At 33.7% G+C, this 18,543-nt stretch overlaps 1 protein-coding gene across 1 annotated transcript in view; it reads left to right on the forward strand.

The window, feature by feature from the left end:
* Positions 1–15,738, forward strand: part of LOC118191042 (monocarboxylate transporter 9-like) — a 49,326-nt gene extending 33,588 nt beyond the window's left edge. The window contains exon 7 of the mRNA XM_035361832.2: positions 13,338–15,738. Coding sequence (XP_035217723.1) covers positions 13,338–13,468 — 131 coding nt within the window. The 3' untranslated portion in view covers positions 13,469–15,738. The remainder of the gene's footprint in view (positions 1–13,337) is intronic.
* Positions 15,739–18,543: the final 2,805 nt, after the last annotated feature.

Genomic DNA, 18,543 nt, shown 5'->3' on the forward strand with positions numbered 1-18,543 from the left:
GTTAATTCTTGGTTAGTTAAATATTATAGATTTCTGCAGTTAAAATGATTGAATTAACTTAATTTGTTAATTTATTGAACCCTAAAATTTTTTTTTGTAGTTGATAACTTTATCCTAACTCTATAGAAATCATTTTTCTTTGGTGTATCAATCAAGTAAAAGCATTAAATGGAATAAAGATTTATAACCTTATTAAAATTATTGTAACTTAACTTAATGGTTAAGAAAATTAAGTTCTTCAGGAAATTGTTTACCTTAATATTTTTTTTTTTTTTTTTTTTGAATTACTCATTGGTGAGGATGATTTGAAATAGTGCTTGTATTAGAGCTTTCTTGTTTCTCAGGACGAACTTGTTTGTAGAATAGTAAATGTGTCAATACTTATCTTATCCGGTTAAAACCATATTTAATTAATCTAAGAAAAAAAAATTAAATAAATAAAATTGTTATGTGCAATAATAGTATTTAAATGATTATATTGAGTGCAATATTAAGCAATATTTTTGTTGTATTGATGAATTCTGTGTGAAGTAGAAAGTGTAGCTTGTTAAATTTTTTTTATTATTTTTTCCCCAGGGAGGGTAGTGTTTCTTAAATTTATAGTTTATTTTGGTATGTTTTACCAGATTTGCAATATTAAATTTAATAGTAATTACAAGGATGTAAAATGTGTAAAACAATAGTTCAAATTTTGTTGAATATACTTTGATATTTTTTTTAACTAATGGATATATATATATATATTTATAATTGGCATTAATAGTTAAATAAATAAGTTTTTCTAGATCATTCACAAAGGTTAAATTTTTGTGTGTGTGCTCATGATTTTCTCCCTTCTCATTCTCAAGTTGATTTCAGGGTTAATCCGAAAACACAACGCAAATGTACAGGGCTTATTGATATTAATATATTTATGTTAAAAAATTTTAAGTGTTATGTCAACAGAGTAGGAAACCATATTGATTTTTCTATAACAATTATTGGTATCATGATTTTTTTTTTCTATAACATATTGGTGCCATTTGGGATTTCACATAACATTATTGGTGCTGTGAACTTTCGAACCAAATTTTTAGCACTTAACAATTTTGTTGTGCTGTTTATTTTCGCATCACTTTTGGCTTGTGCTTATAGTGGAACTTAATTTTGACTTGAGACTGGTGATTGTCATGTGCACTATTGCATATTTATGTGAAAGTTTTCTTCCACATGTCTAGGCTTTTTACTGAAACCCTACTCGTTAGTTAGTTACAGTGACAGGCCTATACAGTGGTCGTATTACTGTGCTTATTTTACACTTATTGTTTGAGGTTGCATACCAGATATGTACTACTGATACACATTTGGACTTTAAAACTATTGTATCCAACACAAACATTTTCACGCAGTACCTGTTTAGTTAAGTATTTTGTTTTGTGCAAAATTTTGTATTGCATATTTACATATTGATTTTGAGGATTACTGTTTCACACTTTTGCAACTGTATGTTTGCACATAAGGTTAAAAGGCATGCGTGTTGATCACACATTGGGATACATCCCTATTTATGTGCTGGAAATTGCTGATCGCAGTTTGAAATGCCAAAGAAAGTGTCAAAACGAGCAGCCAGAGCGGCTAGTAATAGTGCAATAGACTGGGAGGAGAGTCAAGAAGTAATGGCTCTATCAGTTTTTGGTTCTGATCCTCTGGATTCTGTTCCTCTGTTCTCAGGTGCAGACAAGGGAATTAGTCTGAATGACTTCTTAGATAGGATTGATCTCATTGCCACTCATGTGGGTTGGTCTGACGAAGATAAGTTAACAGTGATCAGAGTCAAGGTGGCAGTAGAGGCGGCAGAATTAATTAGGAATAATCCTAGGTTAAAGAAAGAAGCCAGTCTTGACTATGTTGTGAAAGCGTTGAAAGAGAGGTTCAGTTCAGTGCACAATTTGCACTCTAACATCCGTGCTCTTATTCAGGCTTTTCAGAAACCACACGAGTCAGTGCAACAATTTGCAGCACGTATAGAGGCTCTTTCGTACAAAACTGTACCAGTGGAAAGAAGCAGTGATCCTGCAGCAGAAGCACAGAGACAGGATTTACTTCTGTCAGTGTTTATCGAAGGATTGCAGTTGCATTTGCGACGCTTGTTGCTGCCACAGAATCACAAAACTTTTGCATCTGCTAAACAGCATGCAATTATTGAGGAAGACATGTGGGCTAAGAGCCATGCTAGTAGTGATTTTGCAACAGCTGAGGTTAGAGCAGTGAATGCTGCTAAGCCAGCAGTTGAGAAGGCAGTTACACCGCCATCAGTAACCAACTCAGAACTCACTACAGCTATTAAGATGCAGCAGGAAAATATAGCTCAGCTTACAAAAATGATGGGCTCTCTCCAAACACAGGTGCAGAGTTTATTATCACAAGGTTATAATTGAACTGATACTGTCTTAATTGAACCTTTAATAGAACATGCTCAAAGTCAATTTTCCATAGCCAGGTCAGTTAATCAGACTTCTTCATCTAACGAATTTTATGTCAAAATTGCAAATTTTTCACCGAATACACTACATCTCAATAAAGGAATGAAATTGGCCAGTGCCCAACCTGTGAATGTCATCACACATAACTCTGAACTTGTAAACAACACCACCATGGAAACAGGGGAGGATTTCGAGTCTTGGGGTGGTGAATTTGATCTTACACATTTACCTGAGCAGCAACAACAACATTTATCACACCTTCTCAATCAGTATAGTAACATCTTTGCTGCCTCAGTCACTGAGTTAACAGGGTGTGACACCATCTTACACATCAACTTGCGTGATAATATTCCTGTTAGGCAAAAGCCTTACAAAGTACCTTACCATCTCAGGGATGAATTAGATAGACAGGTCGCAGAGCTGCTTGAAGCCAACATCATTCAAGAAAGTGACAGCCCTTACAGTGCTCCTGTTTTATTTGTTAAGAAAGCGGATAACACCTACCGTTTAGTCACTGACTTCCGCAAGTTGAATGAGAAAACGATAGAAAACAGTTTTCCTCTGCCTTCCATGATTGAATTGATAGAACAGTTAGGAGATTCGAATTATTTTTCCACACTTGATTTAACTTCAGGGTTTTTCCAGATGAAAATTCATCCTGATGACACCTTCAAAAGTGGTTTCTCGACTCCTTCTGGGCACTATGAGTGGTTACGAACACCTTTTGGCATGCGAAATGCTCCTAGTTCCTTTCAAAGGTTGATGTCTATAGTTTTGGCCAATCTTTCACCATTAAAAATAGGGATTTACATTGATGATATTGTCATTGCTTCTAAAACTTTTGATGAACCTTTGGAAAAATTGAAGTTAGTTTTTGATAGACTAAAACAGCATAATTTAAAACTTAAACCTTCTAAATGTCATTTTCTGAAAGAACAAATTACGTATTTGGGATATAAAGTTACCAAGGGTATTATACAGCCTGATGATAAAAATTTAAAGACCATTCGGAGTTTTATTGCACCTAAAAATAGGAAAGAAGTTAGGCGATTTTTAGGCCTTATTGGCTTTTACAGAAGGTTCATTCCAAATTTTGCCCAAAAGGCACTTCCTTTAACTCAGCTCACTAAAGATAAAGTTCCATTTTATTGGTCACATGAAGCTCAGCATGCTTTTGATATTCTAAAAGCTGAACTTCTGAATGAACCCATTTTGGCTTTACCTAATTTTCTTAAACCTTTTTCCTTGTGTACAGATGCTTCTAATTATGCATTGGGTGCTGTCTTGTGTCAAGAAGATTCTAACGGTTTCCAACATCCAATTTGTTATGCTAGTAGAAAATTAAAAGGTCCTGAAACACGTTACAGTACTGTAGAGAGGGAAATTTTGGCAGTTGTTTGGGCCACAGCACATTTTAGACAATATCTTCTTGGTAAACCATTTACTGTATATTCTGATCAAGCTTCATTATCTCATGTTTTAAAACTTAAAGATCCCACTTCTCGAATTGCACGTTGGATTATGGGTTTATCCCAGTTTGATTATAAGATTGTTCACAAACCAGGTAGATTAAATTTAACAGCAGACTATTTATCTAGAGCAGTAAATGTTACACAGTTAATTCAAACTTCCATTACGCCTGAATTGTTAGATTTATTCAAAAAAGAACAGGCTTCTGATCCTTCTTGCCAACAGATTGTAACTGATCTTAAGAATAATAAGTCTCCTACACCTAATTCTCAGATATTTTTTGTAAAGGAAGATGTTTTGTATTGCAAATACAAGAAACCCAAGTCACGTTGGCAGGAACAAGATAGACTAGTTGTTCCTAAAACACTAGTATTAAGAATTTTGCAGGAGCATCATGATTCTCTTACTGCTGCACACTCAGGCTATCACAGGACACTTCATAGAGTTCAAAAGTCTTTTTTCTGGAAGGGTATGCATAAACAGGTGCACAATTACATTAAGTCCTGTCACTCCTGTATCCAGAGGAGGGGTCATAGACCTGCTCATAAGGCTCCCCTTATGAGAATGCCTATGGCTACCCGTCCCATTGAGCGAATTGCGATGGATATAGTGGGTCCCCTTCCAGTTACTACGGCAGGCAACAGATATATTTTGGTCGTAACTGACTATTTTTCGCGATGGCCTGAAGCTTATCCTTTGCAGGACACTACATCCATATCCATAATTGAGAAATTAGAACAATTTATTTCAACTCATGGTATACCTCAGCACATTGTTACAGATAAAGGTACTAATTTTATTTCTCAAGCTATAATGGAAGTTTATAAGAAATTGGGGATTACTAAACATACTACTACGAGTTATCATCCACAGTCTGATGGTGTAGTAGAAAGATTAAATGCCACCTTAATTAATTCACTTAGCCACTTAGTTTCTCAAACTCAGGAGGATTGGAATAGACATCTGCCTTTTGCCTTATTGGCACACAGAACTGGTCGTCATAGTGCACTTCAGGAATGTCCAGCTTTTATTTTATATGGCAGGGATTTGTGCTTACCAATTGATTTATTATTGCAAACCAATTTTAGAACTTATGATGACACAAACAATTATTCTAAAGATTTGGTTTTGAGATTACAAAAGGCTTTTAAATTAGTCAATCAGAATTTAACAGAGGCTGCTGATAAGCAAGAAAATTTACGTGGAAAGAATTCTCATGATAAGGACATAAAAGTGGGAGATTTGGTGTATTTATACACTCCAGTAGTTCAGCCAGGTATGGCTAGAAAACTCTCTAAATTGAATCAGGGACCTTTCAGGGTTATTGAGAAACTGACTAAAGTTAACTATAAAATTTCTTCAATTACAAATCCTGATCGGATTCAGACGATACACGTGGACAGACTCACGAAGGTACCAGAGAGAATTATTTTTCCCACTCTTCAAAAGGATGACTCAATTTTGACAGATAATGTAAAGAACTCATCACACGATTCACCTTACCATCTAAGGCCTAGAGATACACATGGTTTTGTGTCGAAAAAGTGAAATGGAATATTTTGAGAAATAGTGTGTTTTGTATACAATTTTGGTTAAATTATTATTTGTTTCTGGTAATTGTATTCTTGTAGTCAAATTTTATAATCAATTGGTATAGTTGTTGTAGTCTTCTTGGCTTATCATTGGTCGAGTGTGGCATATGGATTTTACATGTTTGGCATGTGAGGTGGTGATCAAGTTGTCTTGGCTGGGAACTTTCTAGTCTCAATAGCCCTGGTTTGTTTTTTTTTTGGAGGTTTTGCTGGGCTGGTCCCCGCTTTTCCCATTTTCTTAAGTTCAAAATTTTTTTTTCTCTCTCTCTTGAAATCCCTTAGCCATGGTAGTCGGGATTTGTTTCGGTTAGAATTTTCGACTAGATAGTTTTCCAGCCAACACTTCGTGGTGATTGCCTTCTGTTCTTCTTAGTGTAACTCGTTTTTAGTTTTCTTATGCCAAGAATTTATTAGTAGTTTAGTCGGCGCTGTACAGTCGCGGTGTTTACTCATTTGCCCTCTCGTATTGGTGGGGTGTCAGTTCTTAAGGAAGTGAAATTCTGTGTGTTAGGGAAACTTAGGATTTATACGGTACACTTTTTCCTTAAGTGTACTTTTGAGTTGATATTGTCACTTCAATGGGTGATTGCAAGAACTAGTTTGTTTACATTTTGTGTCAAGCGCCAGTAGCTCTTGAATTGTTTTGCTTTAAACACTCGTATACTCAGTGGTGTTTGTTTATTTACATATATTTTGTTTTACACACTTTTCACTTGATTTGCCTTTGGGGGGGTTTCGTGATTTTACATTTTACTTTTCACATTTTATTTTAGGGTGTGTCACGTGTTGTTTGACAACATTTTTATTTTGTTTTGATGTATGCTTGTAGTGTGCCAGGGACACTTCTTGACCCTCTTACTCGGTTCACTAATGGATTTGCTAACCATACAATTATGGTAGGATTGGATTTGCTAACCATACAATTATGGTAGGATTTGGATTTGCTAACCATACAATTATGGTAGGATTGGATTTGCTAACCATTGTTTTGGTAGGATTTATATTTGCTAACCATGATTTATGGTAGGATTAATTATAAATAGGTATATGTGTCCTTCTTTGTGATTAACATGTGGTACCATTATGTATTTTTTTTTTCTCTTCGTATTTAGTAACTTATGTAAAACTTTTCCATTGTCTGTGGTCCTAAAATTTTTTTGGCTTCGCCAAAAAAATTTTTTCACGATCATCGGAGGGATGTTGTGTAGCGAATTTAATTTAATTAAGTGATTAATAAAAATCAAAATTTTAAAGTTTTAATTATTCAAAATTTGAGCTACACAAGTTTGGTTATATTCTTTTTGGGCCTATTAATTCTAGTGTAATATATTTTGGCTTTCCGAGTTTACACGAACTGCGTCTTCAATCTTGTACATGCAGACAATGGATAAGTATTTTTGTTTCTGCGTAATAAACTCAGTTTTTCATGTCAAAAATTAATTTGATTTCTTAGTATTTAATATCATTAGTTGCAGAAAAATTAGCTCTTTAATTTGGCATAACTTTCATTTTTCTAACTTTAATTGCATTTCAGTTATGAGCTTTAATTAGTAGATTTTCTTCGTTTCGCTTGTGATTTAGTTAAAGGGGGATGAAATGCCTTCTTTCCGGTTGAAAAGTCACTTTTTGCGAGTTTTCAGCGTTCTTTCGTTGGGACCCTTGCAGGGTTGTTGAAATTCCTAATCTCCCCCGGTCGCAGGTGGCAGTTATTTGGCGAGGGTTTGGCGACTTGGATTTTCCGTTGAGGTTTCAAAATAGTGGTTTTGGCGAGTTTGATAACATGAGGGTATGCTGTGGTTGCAACTATTTCAACTTTCGGCGAAAAAATGGGTTGCGCCAACTTGGCAGTCCGGCGCTCTCCCTTTTAACGGGTTGTTTTAGGGGACGAGCACACTTTTGACACTTTTTGCACTTTACTTCTGTTGCCCTTTGAATTGGCCGGAGGCGACAGCTGACTCCGACGAAGAAAATGGAGCTTCTCCCCGTTAGGCCTACGGGCCTCTTGGCTAAGCGCTGTGAGCGCGGGCCGTAGGTATGGGCATCTATGTCTTTAAAAAAAAAACAAATCGAAATTCTTTATCAGTTTTTGTTGCGGGTGTTTGTGTATCTCAAGGAAAATATACCGAAGTAAATTTCTAGAAAAATGATGCGCACCATTGATTTTTCGCTTCACCCGAGACCAGAGCGTTAATTAAAAACCGTTGTTTTTGGAAACCTCATTTGCTCATCCTAAATTCTACTAGAACTTCAAGGCTACCATAATGAATAAATTAAACACGTTGCTTTTGGAAACCTCATTTGCTCATCCTAAATTCTACTAGAACTTCAAGGCTACCGTAAGGAATCAAACTGTTCTACGAACTTCTTTTTCCATTCAACAGGCCGCCAGCACTGTATTTCACTTATCTTGCCGTAATGGAACCTCAATTGTTCATCCTAAAATCTACTAGAACTTCTAGGCTACAGTAATTGAATCCAAACTGTTCGACGAACATTTTTTTTTTTTTTCCATTCAACAGGCTGCCAGCATTCCTCATGAGCTTCGATGGATTTCTTTTGTTTGATGATCCTTATCAGATAAGTTCCCTTTTCTTTTTGGTTAATTCTTGGTTAGTTAAATATTATAGATTTCTGCAGTTAAAATGATTGAATTAACTTAATTTGTTAATTTATTGAACCCTAAAATTTTTTTTTGTAGTTGATAACTTTATCCTAACTCTATAGAAATCATTTTTCTTTGGTGTATCAATCAAGTAAAAGCATTAAATGGAATAAAGATTTATAACCTTATTAAAATTATTGTAACTTAACTTAATGGTTAAGAAAATTAAGTTCTTCAGGAAATTGTTTACCTTAATATTTTTTTTTTTTTTTTTTTTTTTTTTTGAATTACTCATTGGTGAGGATGATTTGAAATAGTGCTTGTATTAGAGCTTTCTTGTTTCTCAGGACGAACTTGTTTGTAGAATAGTAAATGTGTCAATACTTATCTTATCCGGTTAAAACCATATTTAATTAATCTAAGAAAAAAAATTAAATAAATAAAATTGTTATGTGCAATAATAGTATTTAAATGATTATATTGAGTGCAATATTAAGCAATATTTTTGTTGTATTGATGAATTCTGTGTGAAGTAGAAAGTGTAGCTTGTTAAATTTTTTTTATTATTTTTTCCCCAGGGAGGGTAGTGTTTCTTAAATTTATAGTTTATTTTGGTATGTTTTACCAGATTTGCAATATTAAATTTAATAGTAATTACAAGGATGTAAAATGTGTAAAACAATAGTTCAAATTTTGTTGAATATACTTTGATATTTTTTTTAACTAATGGATATATATATATATATTTATAATTGGCATTAATAGTTAAATAAATAAGTTTTTCTAGATCATTCACAAAGGTTAAATTTTTGTGTGTGTGCTCATGATTTTCTCCCTTCTCATTCTCAAGTTGATTTCAGGGTTAATCCGAAAACACAACGCAAATGTACAGGGCTTATTGATATTAATATATTTATGTTAAAAAATTTTAAGTGTTATGTCAACAGAGTAGGAAACCATATTGATTTTTCTATAACAATTATTGGTATCATGATTTTTTTTTTCTATAACATATTGGTGCCATTTGGGATTTCACATAACATTATTGGTGCTGTGAACTTTCGAACCAAATTTTTAGCACTTAACAATTTTGTTGTGCTGTTTATTTTCGCATCACTTTTGGCTTGTGCTTATAGTGGAACTTAATTTTGACTTGAGACTGGTGATTGTCATGTGCACTATTGCATATTTATGTGAAAGTTTTCTTCCACATGTCTAGGCTTTTTACTGAAACCCTACTCGTTAGTTAGTTACAGTGACAGGCCTATACAGTGGTCGTATTACTGTGCTTATTTTACACTTATTGTTTGAGGTTGCATACCAGATATGTACTACTGATACACATTTGGACTTTAAAACTATTGTATCCAACACAAACATTTTCACGCAGTACCTGTTTAGTTAAGTATTTTGTTTTGTGCAAAATTTTGTATTGCATATTTACATATTGATTTTGAGGATTACTGTTTCACACTTTTGCAACTGTATGTTTGCACATAAGGTTAAAAGGCATGCGTGTTGATCACACATTGGGATACATCCCTATTTATGTGCTGGAAATTGCTGATCGCAGTTTGAAATGCCAAAGAAAGTGTCAAAACGAGCAGCCAGAGCGGCTAGTAATAGTGCAATAGACTGGGAGGAGAGTCAAGAAGTAATGGCTCTATCAGTTTTTGGTTCTGATCCTCTGGATTCTGTTCCTCTGTTCTCAGGTGCAGACAAGGGAATTAGTCTGAATGACTTCTTAGATAGGATTGATCTCATTGCCACTCATGTGGGTTGGTCTGACGAAGATAAGTTAACAGTGATCAGAGTCAAGGTGGCAGTAGAGGCGGCAGAATTAATTAGGAATAATCCTAGGTTAAAGAAAGAAGCCAGTCTTGACTATGTTGTGAAAGCGTTGAAAGAGAGGTTCAGTTCAGTGCACAATTTGCACTCTAACATCCGTGCTCTTATTCAGGCTTTTCAGAAACCACACGAGTCAGTGCAACAATTTGCAGCACGTATAGAGGCTCTTTCGTACAAAACTGTACCAGTGGAAAGAAGCAGTGATCCTGCAGCAGAAGCACAGAGACAGGATTTACTTCTGTCAGTGTTTATCGAAGGATTGCAGTTGCATTTGCGACGCTTGTTGCTGCCACAGAATCACAAAACTTTTGCATCTGCTAAACAGCATGCAATTATTGAGGAAGACATGTGGGCTAAGAGCCATGCTAGTAGTGATTTTGCAACAGCTGAGGTTAGAGCAGTGAATGCTGCTAAGCCAGCAGTTGAGAAGGCAGTTACACCGCCATCAGTAACCAACTCAGAACTCACTACAGCTATTAAGATGCAGCAGGAAAATATAGCTCAGCTTACAAAAATGATGGGCTCTCTCCAAACACAGGTGCAGAGTTTATTATCACAAGGTTATAATTGAACTGATACTGTCTTAATTGAACCTTTAATAGAACATGCTCAAAGTCAATTTTCCATAGCCAGGTCAGTTAATCAGACTTCTTCATCTAACGAATTTTATGTCAAAATTGCAAATTTTTCACCGAATACACTACATCTCAATAAAGGAATGAAATTGGCCAGTGCCCAACCTGTGAATGTCATCACACATAACTCTGAACTTGTAAACAACACCACCATGGAAACAGGGGAGGATTTCGAGTCTTGGGGTGGTGAATTTGATCTTACACATTTACCTGAGCAGCAACAACAACATTTATCACACCTTCTCAATCAGTATAGTAACATCTTTGCTGCCTCAGTCACTGAGTTAACAGGGTGTGACACCATCTTACACATCAACTTGCGTGATAATATTCCTGTTAGGCAAAAGCCTTACAAAGTACCTTACCATCTCAGGGATGAATTAGATAGACAGGTCGCAGAGCTGCTTGAAGCCAACATCATTCAAGAAAGTGACAGCCCTTACAGTGCTCCTGTTTTATTTGTTAAGAAAGCGGATAACACCTACCGTTTAGTCACTGACTTCCGCAAGTTGAATGAGAAAACGATAGAAGACAGTTTTCCTCTGCCTTCCATGATTGAATTGATAGAACAGTTAGGAGATTCGAATTATTTTTCCACACTTGATTTAACTTCAGGGTTTTTCCAGATGAAAATTCATCCTGATGACACCTTCAAAAGTGGTTTCTCGACTCCTTCTGGGCACTATGAGTGGTTACGAACACCTTTTGGCATGCGAAATGCTCCTAGTTCCTTTCAAAGGTTGATGTCTATAGTTTTGGCCAATCTTTCACCATTAAAAATAGGGATTTACATTGATGATATTGTCATTGCTTCTAAAACTTTTGATGAACCTTTGGAAAAATTGAAGTTAGTTTTTGATAGACTAAAACAGCATAATTTAAAACTTAAACCTTCTAAATGTCATTTTCTGAAAGAACAAATTACGTATTTGGGATATAAAGTTACCAAGGGTATTATACAGCCTGATGATAAAAATTTAAAGACCATTCGGAGTTTTATTGCACCTAAAAATAGGAAAGAAGTTAGGCGATTTTTAGGCCTTATTGGCTTTTACAGAAGGTTCATTCCAAATTTTGCCCAAAAGGCACTTCCTTTAACTCAGCTCACTAAAGATAAAGTTCCATTTTATTGGTCACATGAAGCTCAGCATGCTTTTGATATTCTAAAAGCTGAACTTCTGAATGAACCCATTTTGGCTTTACCTAATTTTCTTAAACCTTTTTCCTTGTGTACAGATGCTTCTAATTATGCATTGGGTGCTGTCTTGTGTCAAGAAGATTCTAACGGTTTCCAACATCCAATTTGTTATGCTAGTAGAAAATTAAAAGGTCCTGAAACACGTTACAGTACTGTAGAGAGGGAAATTTTGGCAGTTGTTTGGGCCACAGCACATTTTAGACAATATCTTCTTGGTAAACCATTTACTGTATATTCTGATCAAGCTTCATTATCTCATGTTTTAAAACTTAAAGATCCCACTTCTCGAATTGCACGTTGGATTATGGGTTTATCCCAGTTTGATTATAAGATTGTTCACAAACCAGGTAGATTAAATTTAACAGCAGACTATTTATCTAGAGCAGTAAATGTTACACAGTTAATTCAAACTTCCATTACGCCTGAATTGTTAGATTTATTCAAAAAAGAACAGGCTTCTGATCCTTCTTGCCAACAGATTGTAACTGATCTTAAGAATAATAAGTCTCCTACACCTAATTCTCAGATATTTTTTGTAAAGGAAGATGTTTTGTATTGCAAATACAAGAAACCCAAGTCACGTTGGCAGGAACAAGATAGACTAGTTGTTCCTAAAACACTAGTATTAAGAATTTTGCAGGAGCATCATGATTCTCTTACTGCTGCACACTCAGGCTATCACAGGACACTTCATAGAGTTCAAAAGTCTTTTTTCTGGAAGGGTATGCATAAACAGGTGCACAATTACATTAAGTCCTGTCACTCCTGTATCCAGAGGAGGGGTCATAGTGTTTCTTAAATTTATAGTTTATTTTGGTATGTTTTACCAGATTTGCAATATTAAATTTAATAGTAATTACAAGGATGTAAAATGTGTAAAACAATAGTTCAAATTTTGTTGAATATACTTTGATATTTTTTTTAACTAATGGATATATATATATATATTTATAATTGGCATTAATAGTTAAATAAATAAGTTTTTCTAGATCATTCACAAAGGTTAAATTTTTGTGTGTGTGCTCATGATTTTCACCCTTCTCATTCTCAAGTTGATTTCAGGGTTAATCCGAAAACACAACGCAAATGTACAGGGCTTATTGATATTAATATATTTATGTTAAAAAATTTTAAGTGTTATGTCAACAGAGTAAGAAACCATATTGATTTTTCTATAACAATTATTGGTATCATGATTTTTTTTTTCTATAACATATTGGTGCCATTTGGGATTTCACATAACACGCTAGACGCGAATTCGAGAGGCCCGTGGTTCGAGTCCCGCCGAAGGCGTTGCTCATTTTTCATCTCTCCTGCTTTCAAAAATACCTAATGTCTCTACTACCGAACCAACTTCTATGAAATCTTCTATCGTGAATTTGATATTTTGTGTTTGTAGAAAAAGTGTGCTGAAAAGTATTTGATTCACTGCCCATAAACAGTAAAGCCGACCTTAGACTTCTTTACCCAATCATTACTGATTTCATTAACCAACTATTGCATTGTAACTATTCATAATTTATTTTACAGGTTACTACAGGGACAACATAGGTTCCTACGACGGATTATTTTACATTATTGGACTGTCAACGGTAGCATCAAGTCCCCTCTGGCTTCTAGAACCCATTTTCTCGAGAGCCCACCTTCGAGAGGAAGGATAACGAAAGATAGTAAAAGAAATGAAGAAAGTTCATATAAAAAAAAAAAAAAAAAAACATATTTCAAATGCAATCTGCGTTCTGGCAAAGAAATTCCTGAAAACCAAGGTCAAAGTCTTCATCGAGTGTCACACACCAAACGTATTTTAGTCAGTTAATAGTACGGTACAACATTTTCTGTGAGATTGCTATAATGTCTTCTTTTCAGAATGGCGATTTCCAAGAATTTCTTATGTTTTCATTGGAAATTACCAGATTTTTTCTATTTTTCGGACGTTTATGTTAAGTCATTAAAATGGGCTAAAACAACTCCCGTTTGGTACAGGAGTTAAAATATTTCCAGATGCATAGTGGATGAATATTTTTATAGGAACCCAGTTTTTGAAGAAACTATTAAACTAAATGATTAAGCTGCACTTTTCAAAGCGGAACTTATAGCATTTAGAACAGCTGCTATTTGGTCTGTTTTTTACTAAGTACATTTAATTATAAAATAACTTTCTGTATACACACCGATTTTAAAAGCATTTTCAAAACAAATGGCTTCATATAAATTTCATTCTTATAGAACTTTAGCAGAGCTGAAATATTGAATACTCTCAGTTAAAAATTCAGATTTTCTGGGTAAAAAATTATCCGAGTATTTTGGGTAACGAAATGGCTAATGCTGCAGTTAAAGGAGCCACTTTGAAGAAAAGCTCTAAGACTCTAACTTCCATAGAATTTACCAAAACACTTTAAAGCAATGAAATTATGCAAAATTTGGCAATATCGGTAAGAAAATAATCTCACGAAAACAAATGCAAAAGATTTTTGCCTAAGGAAAATTTTAAATCTTGAAGTGTAAAAAACCTTTGAACTAAATTCTTACAAGACACAGGTAAATTTCTAGCTTGCGATGTTTTTATGATAAAAGCATTTGTGGTAGAAAAACTTAAAAGCAGATAGAACGGAAATGTTCAACACCAGCAAAAGTTAGAAGAGACTATATTGGAAATACTTGTATTAAAAATGAGTTCCATTTATGAAAAACATGCAGTGGGAGCAATTACTGAATGATGATCATGTATTATAAGAGCATTAATTAATGAACTCTTTGTTTATAATCGTAAATTCCTTTGTAAAAATACTGAATAATGTGTTATATCTACTAAAAAGGTCTTATAGGAAATTTAAGATCTAGTAACTGAAACAGAATTTCTGAATCGTAATCGGTTCACTGTAACCATAACTCGATAGAATAATATTTATAGTTATTTATATATGTTGCAATTGTATGCATATTTTCACTAATTTTGTTTTAAATTGTAATACAATAATGCATATGTTACGGGCAAAGTATGAAAAACAGGCATTCTATAGAATGCCTAGAGTTTTTAGGGAAAGCAGAAAATATGAAAATTGTTGTATACTTTACCTAGCCATTCTAAAGAATGACAAATGTTCTCCAGACAAAGTATGAAAAAAAAGGTAATGATAAGGCCGTTACCTAAAAGGCATTCATTCCTCAAAAATACAAATGTCATTTTGAAAAAATAATAAAAAAGGACGATTAAAAATTTCTATTCAAAATAAAGAAAAAAGTTGCGCGAAACAAAAATTATGCCTTTCTTATTAAAGAATACAAAATTTTCGTATAAAAAATAAGAATTTAAAATTAACCTATTTCTTGCAACAGGGTAGGCTTGAGTGACATTTTGTAGTCACTTCACTGCTTTTTTCGCACAAAGACATTTCATACTTCGGCACTATGTTTAACATATACACTTGACGAATTTTTGGCTACTTCCATTGGATTGAGCAACTGCAACTGACCAGGGAAGAATTTCGTGGCCAGAAATATCTTCAATTCTAAGCAAGGTCTTAGAACATAAAACGAACTGTTATCTCGTATATAGTTTTTTTTTTTTTTTTTTTTTTTTTTTTTTTTTTTTAATTACTTGAAAAATTCCAAGTCGGTAGGAACTATCCTCTGTCACACTCATTACAACTTCCAATATATTGCTCGAATTATTTCATATTTTGCCGTTGTTTCATTTTGCATTTTACATAATTCCTAGGCAATGTGTGAAGTACGAGTATTTAATCGTTTAATACATTGCCAGCCAGTTTTCGGCATTCTACGTATTCTATAGAACGCCGGATTTCATACTTTGCCGGTGAGGCGTATATATACTATAGCGAAATAATATCTAAGTTTGTAATAAATGCATATTTATTTATTTATGAATATTGTGTAATTATGTTACAGAATATAATTTCGTTCATTATTATTCAATATGCCCATTATTTTCGCAAACGTTTATCACAGATATATATATATATATATACTCGCTGCCAAACTTTAAACACGGAATGCAAATTAGCAATTTTCTTACGAGAAAATTCCGTGTTCCGTCCGCTTATAAGCGCAGTTGAATTTGAGTGGCTAAAAATCACTGAAAATGCTCATGGCACTATGCAAATATCGTATGTTGCACTCAGTCGCGGTTGTCTGTGTGAATACTGTCGTTGAAGACGCCAGCATTCTGAAGGGTTTGAGAAGGTTTATTTAAATGCTGATGCAAAGTGCTTATTAACTTTCGTAGGACAATTTTGGTTAATTCCAGATATATTTTATTGTTTATACCTTCACAGCATCTTCAGCTCGACAACATAATTTCGCACAACACGAAATGTCTGAAACGTTGAACAATTGTCCGGATATAACACTGATATTTAGCTCAATGAAGCAAGAACTTCCCCATAATCAGAACAATTTTTAGAGAACTCAATGTAGACCACAAAATGATTTGTTTGGGAAAGAAAAATCTGGATTTCTATTTTAACTGAGTTTCGAACTTAGCAAATGCACAGCGAGGTTAAATCACCTAAAGAATTTTAGATGTATCACCTTTTGAGTATACTGCAGAACTTAAATAACAAAAGCGTGCTCCTTAAGTAGCACATTTTTAAGAAAGGGTAGTTCGACAAGGAAATTGTTCGTCTACAATGGCAGGTGATAGAGGTCGGTTTTATACATTTTAGGAAAACAAATATCTTTCATGTTATAGAAATCTAGGAATAGGGTAATTAGAAATTCGATCTTCCAACTCAGATTTTGGAATAGGATTACTTTATAAAGTATTTTTGTGGAATTTCTAAATAAAAATAGTATAAATGATTTTAATTCAAATATAATCTAACAATTGTGATAGAAATTAAAAACAACATAAAAGATTCGAAACTAGAGAATTTATACGGTACTAGCAGAAAAATTTCATATTCGCTAAATCTTATATGAAACCTCTAAAATTCGAGAAAATTCGCTCAGTGATTAAATTAATGCTGCCCTAATTATAGTCATTGATAGACTGAAAAAATGTGCAAAACTAAGTAACTCTCGAGGGAAACTTACAGTACTCCCGCCTGTACAAGAATACAGGAACACGAGCGCTGATATCAAGCAACAAAAAAATTATTGGAGCAATAGAACCAAACGTCCCAACATATGCCGCTTCCAGATGTATAACTAAGGATTATTTACTAAGAAGTGAATGTTTACTGAATGGCAACAAGTCCGGGACACAGCGACGAATGTTGCCCAATCGGTCGCCGCTTTATCAGATATCACAGATCACCATCGACAGACAGACTTATATCATCGATAAGCAAGTGACCGTTGTTTATCGATTGCAAAGTTTTCAAATAAATAAAATTCAATGATTCTTTTCCTCATGTACTCTACCATATGTAATTATTAATTTAAATCGTACATATACAATCACTAGATTATAATATCTATTTTATAACATTGCATTATTTCTACTTAGACAACAATACAGACATATATAAACTTTCATTATTTTTTACACTCATTGCATGCACAATTCCTGTTTTTCATTAACAAGCAAACTGAACTAAGCATATCAATACTTTTGATCATGTATCAGCAATATGAACCAGTTTCGGTTTATTAAAACTTTTATAAAGTTCTCACGATGAATTAATTCGAAAAATGGAAACAATTGATTATGTCCCGCATAAAACGTAAATGAAGACGAGACTTCGTAATCGATTACAGGTGCAAAATATATCAGCTATTCGCTGTCGATGGTGAAAGGACAGTCTGAGATCTTGCTTTATTTTTAAAAGACTAAAATTAAAGAAATTAGTTTCTTATTTGTGTAAAATAAAATTCATAGCCTACTTCTGCGTACTAAAAGAGTTGGATGCATGCACCTTTAATCTATTTTTAGAAAAGAAAACATGTTAAGCAATGACTCGCAGAGTAAACAAAGAACAGTAATCGTACGTGGTGCGTAACTTTTCTATTTATATTTATACATTATCTATTTTCCAAAACATGTGAAAAGCCATATTACTGAAAATCCTCCTGTCTTCATTAAGTACGAATTATTTATCAATGACCTGGACATTCTATCTCTTTGTATCACTTAAATTAATGGAAAAATTAAAAAATATCAGTAAATTAAAATCACATTTAAAGTAGTTCGGATAACTAGAATCGTAGTAACTGGAGTTTCGCTATATTTTAAAAGCCTGTCGGAATAGGTAACGCCATCTCTTGGTATTGCAATGAAGTATTTAAAATTAAGAGGCTTATATGCAAGTATTGCCATCTATTGGCGGTGAAAAGAAGCTAATGATACTGTGTCAAAAAATCATACGAATCTTTAAAAGTGTCTTGTCTATATTTCAAAGATTCTGCTGTTAAAAAAAATTCACTGATGTGCGATCAGATAAATATACCTGGTACACATCCATCTTGATGTTGATTCATGGAAAGTACAAAGCAAATTCAATTAGTTAAAATAACAATACGAATTCAAGTTAAAATTACAATACGAATAGAAGTTCACTTCTTGGAATTAAATTTTTGGAAATATTTACTATATCATGTGCAATTTAGATATTCATAATACATGCTGAAAATCAAATTTATATCACTGTTATATTTTAGCCTTTAAAAAAAATAAGAATTAAATCTCTCTTAATTCAGCAAGAATGGAATTTTTAACTTACCGTATTACTTCGAATTCAAGCCGCATTATCTGTTTATATTTTCAATACGTAAA

This window comes from Stegodyphus dumicola, chromosome 1 (assembly GCF_044657685.1).
Source record: "Stegodyphus dumicola isolate Sdum_Otavi_A_Nest chromosome 1, ASM4465768v1".
NCBI classification, from domain to species: Eukaryota; Metazoa; Arthropoda; class Arachnida; order Araneae; family Eresidae; genus Stegodyphus; species Stegodyphus dumicola.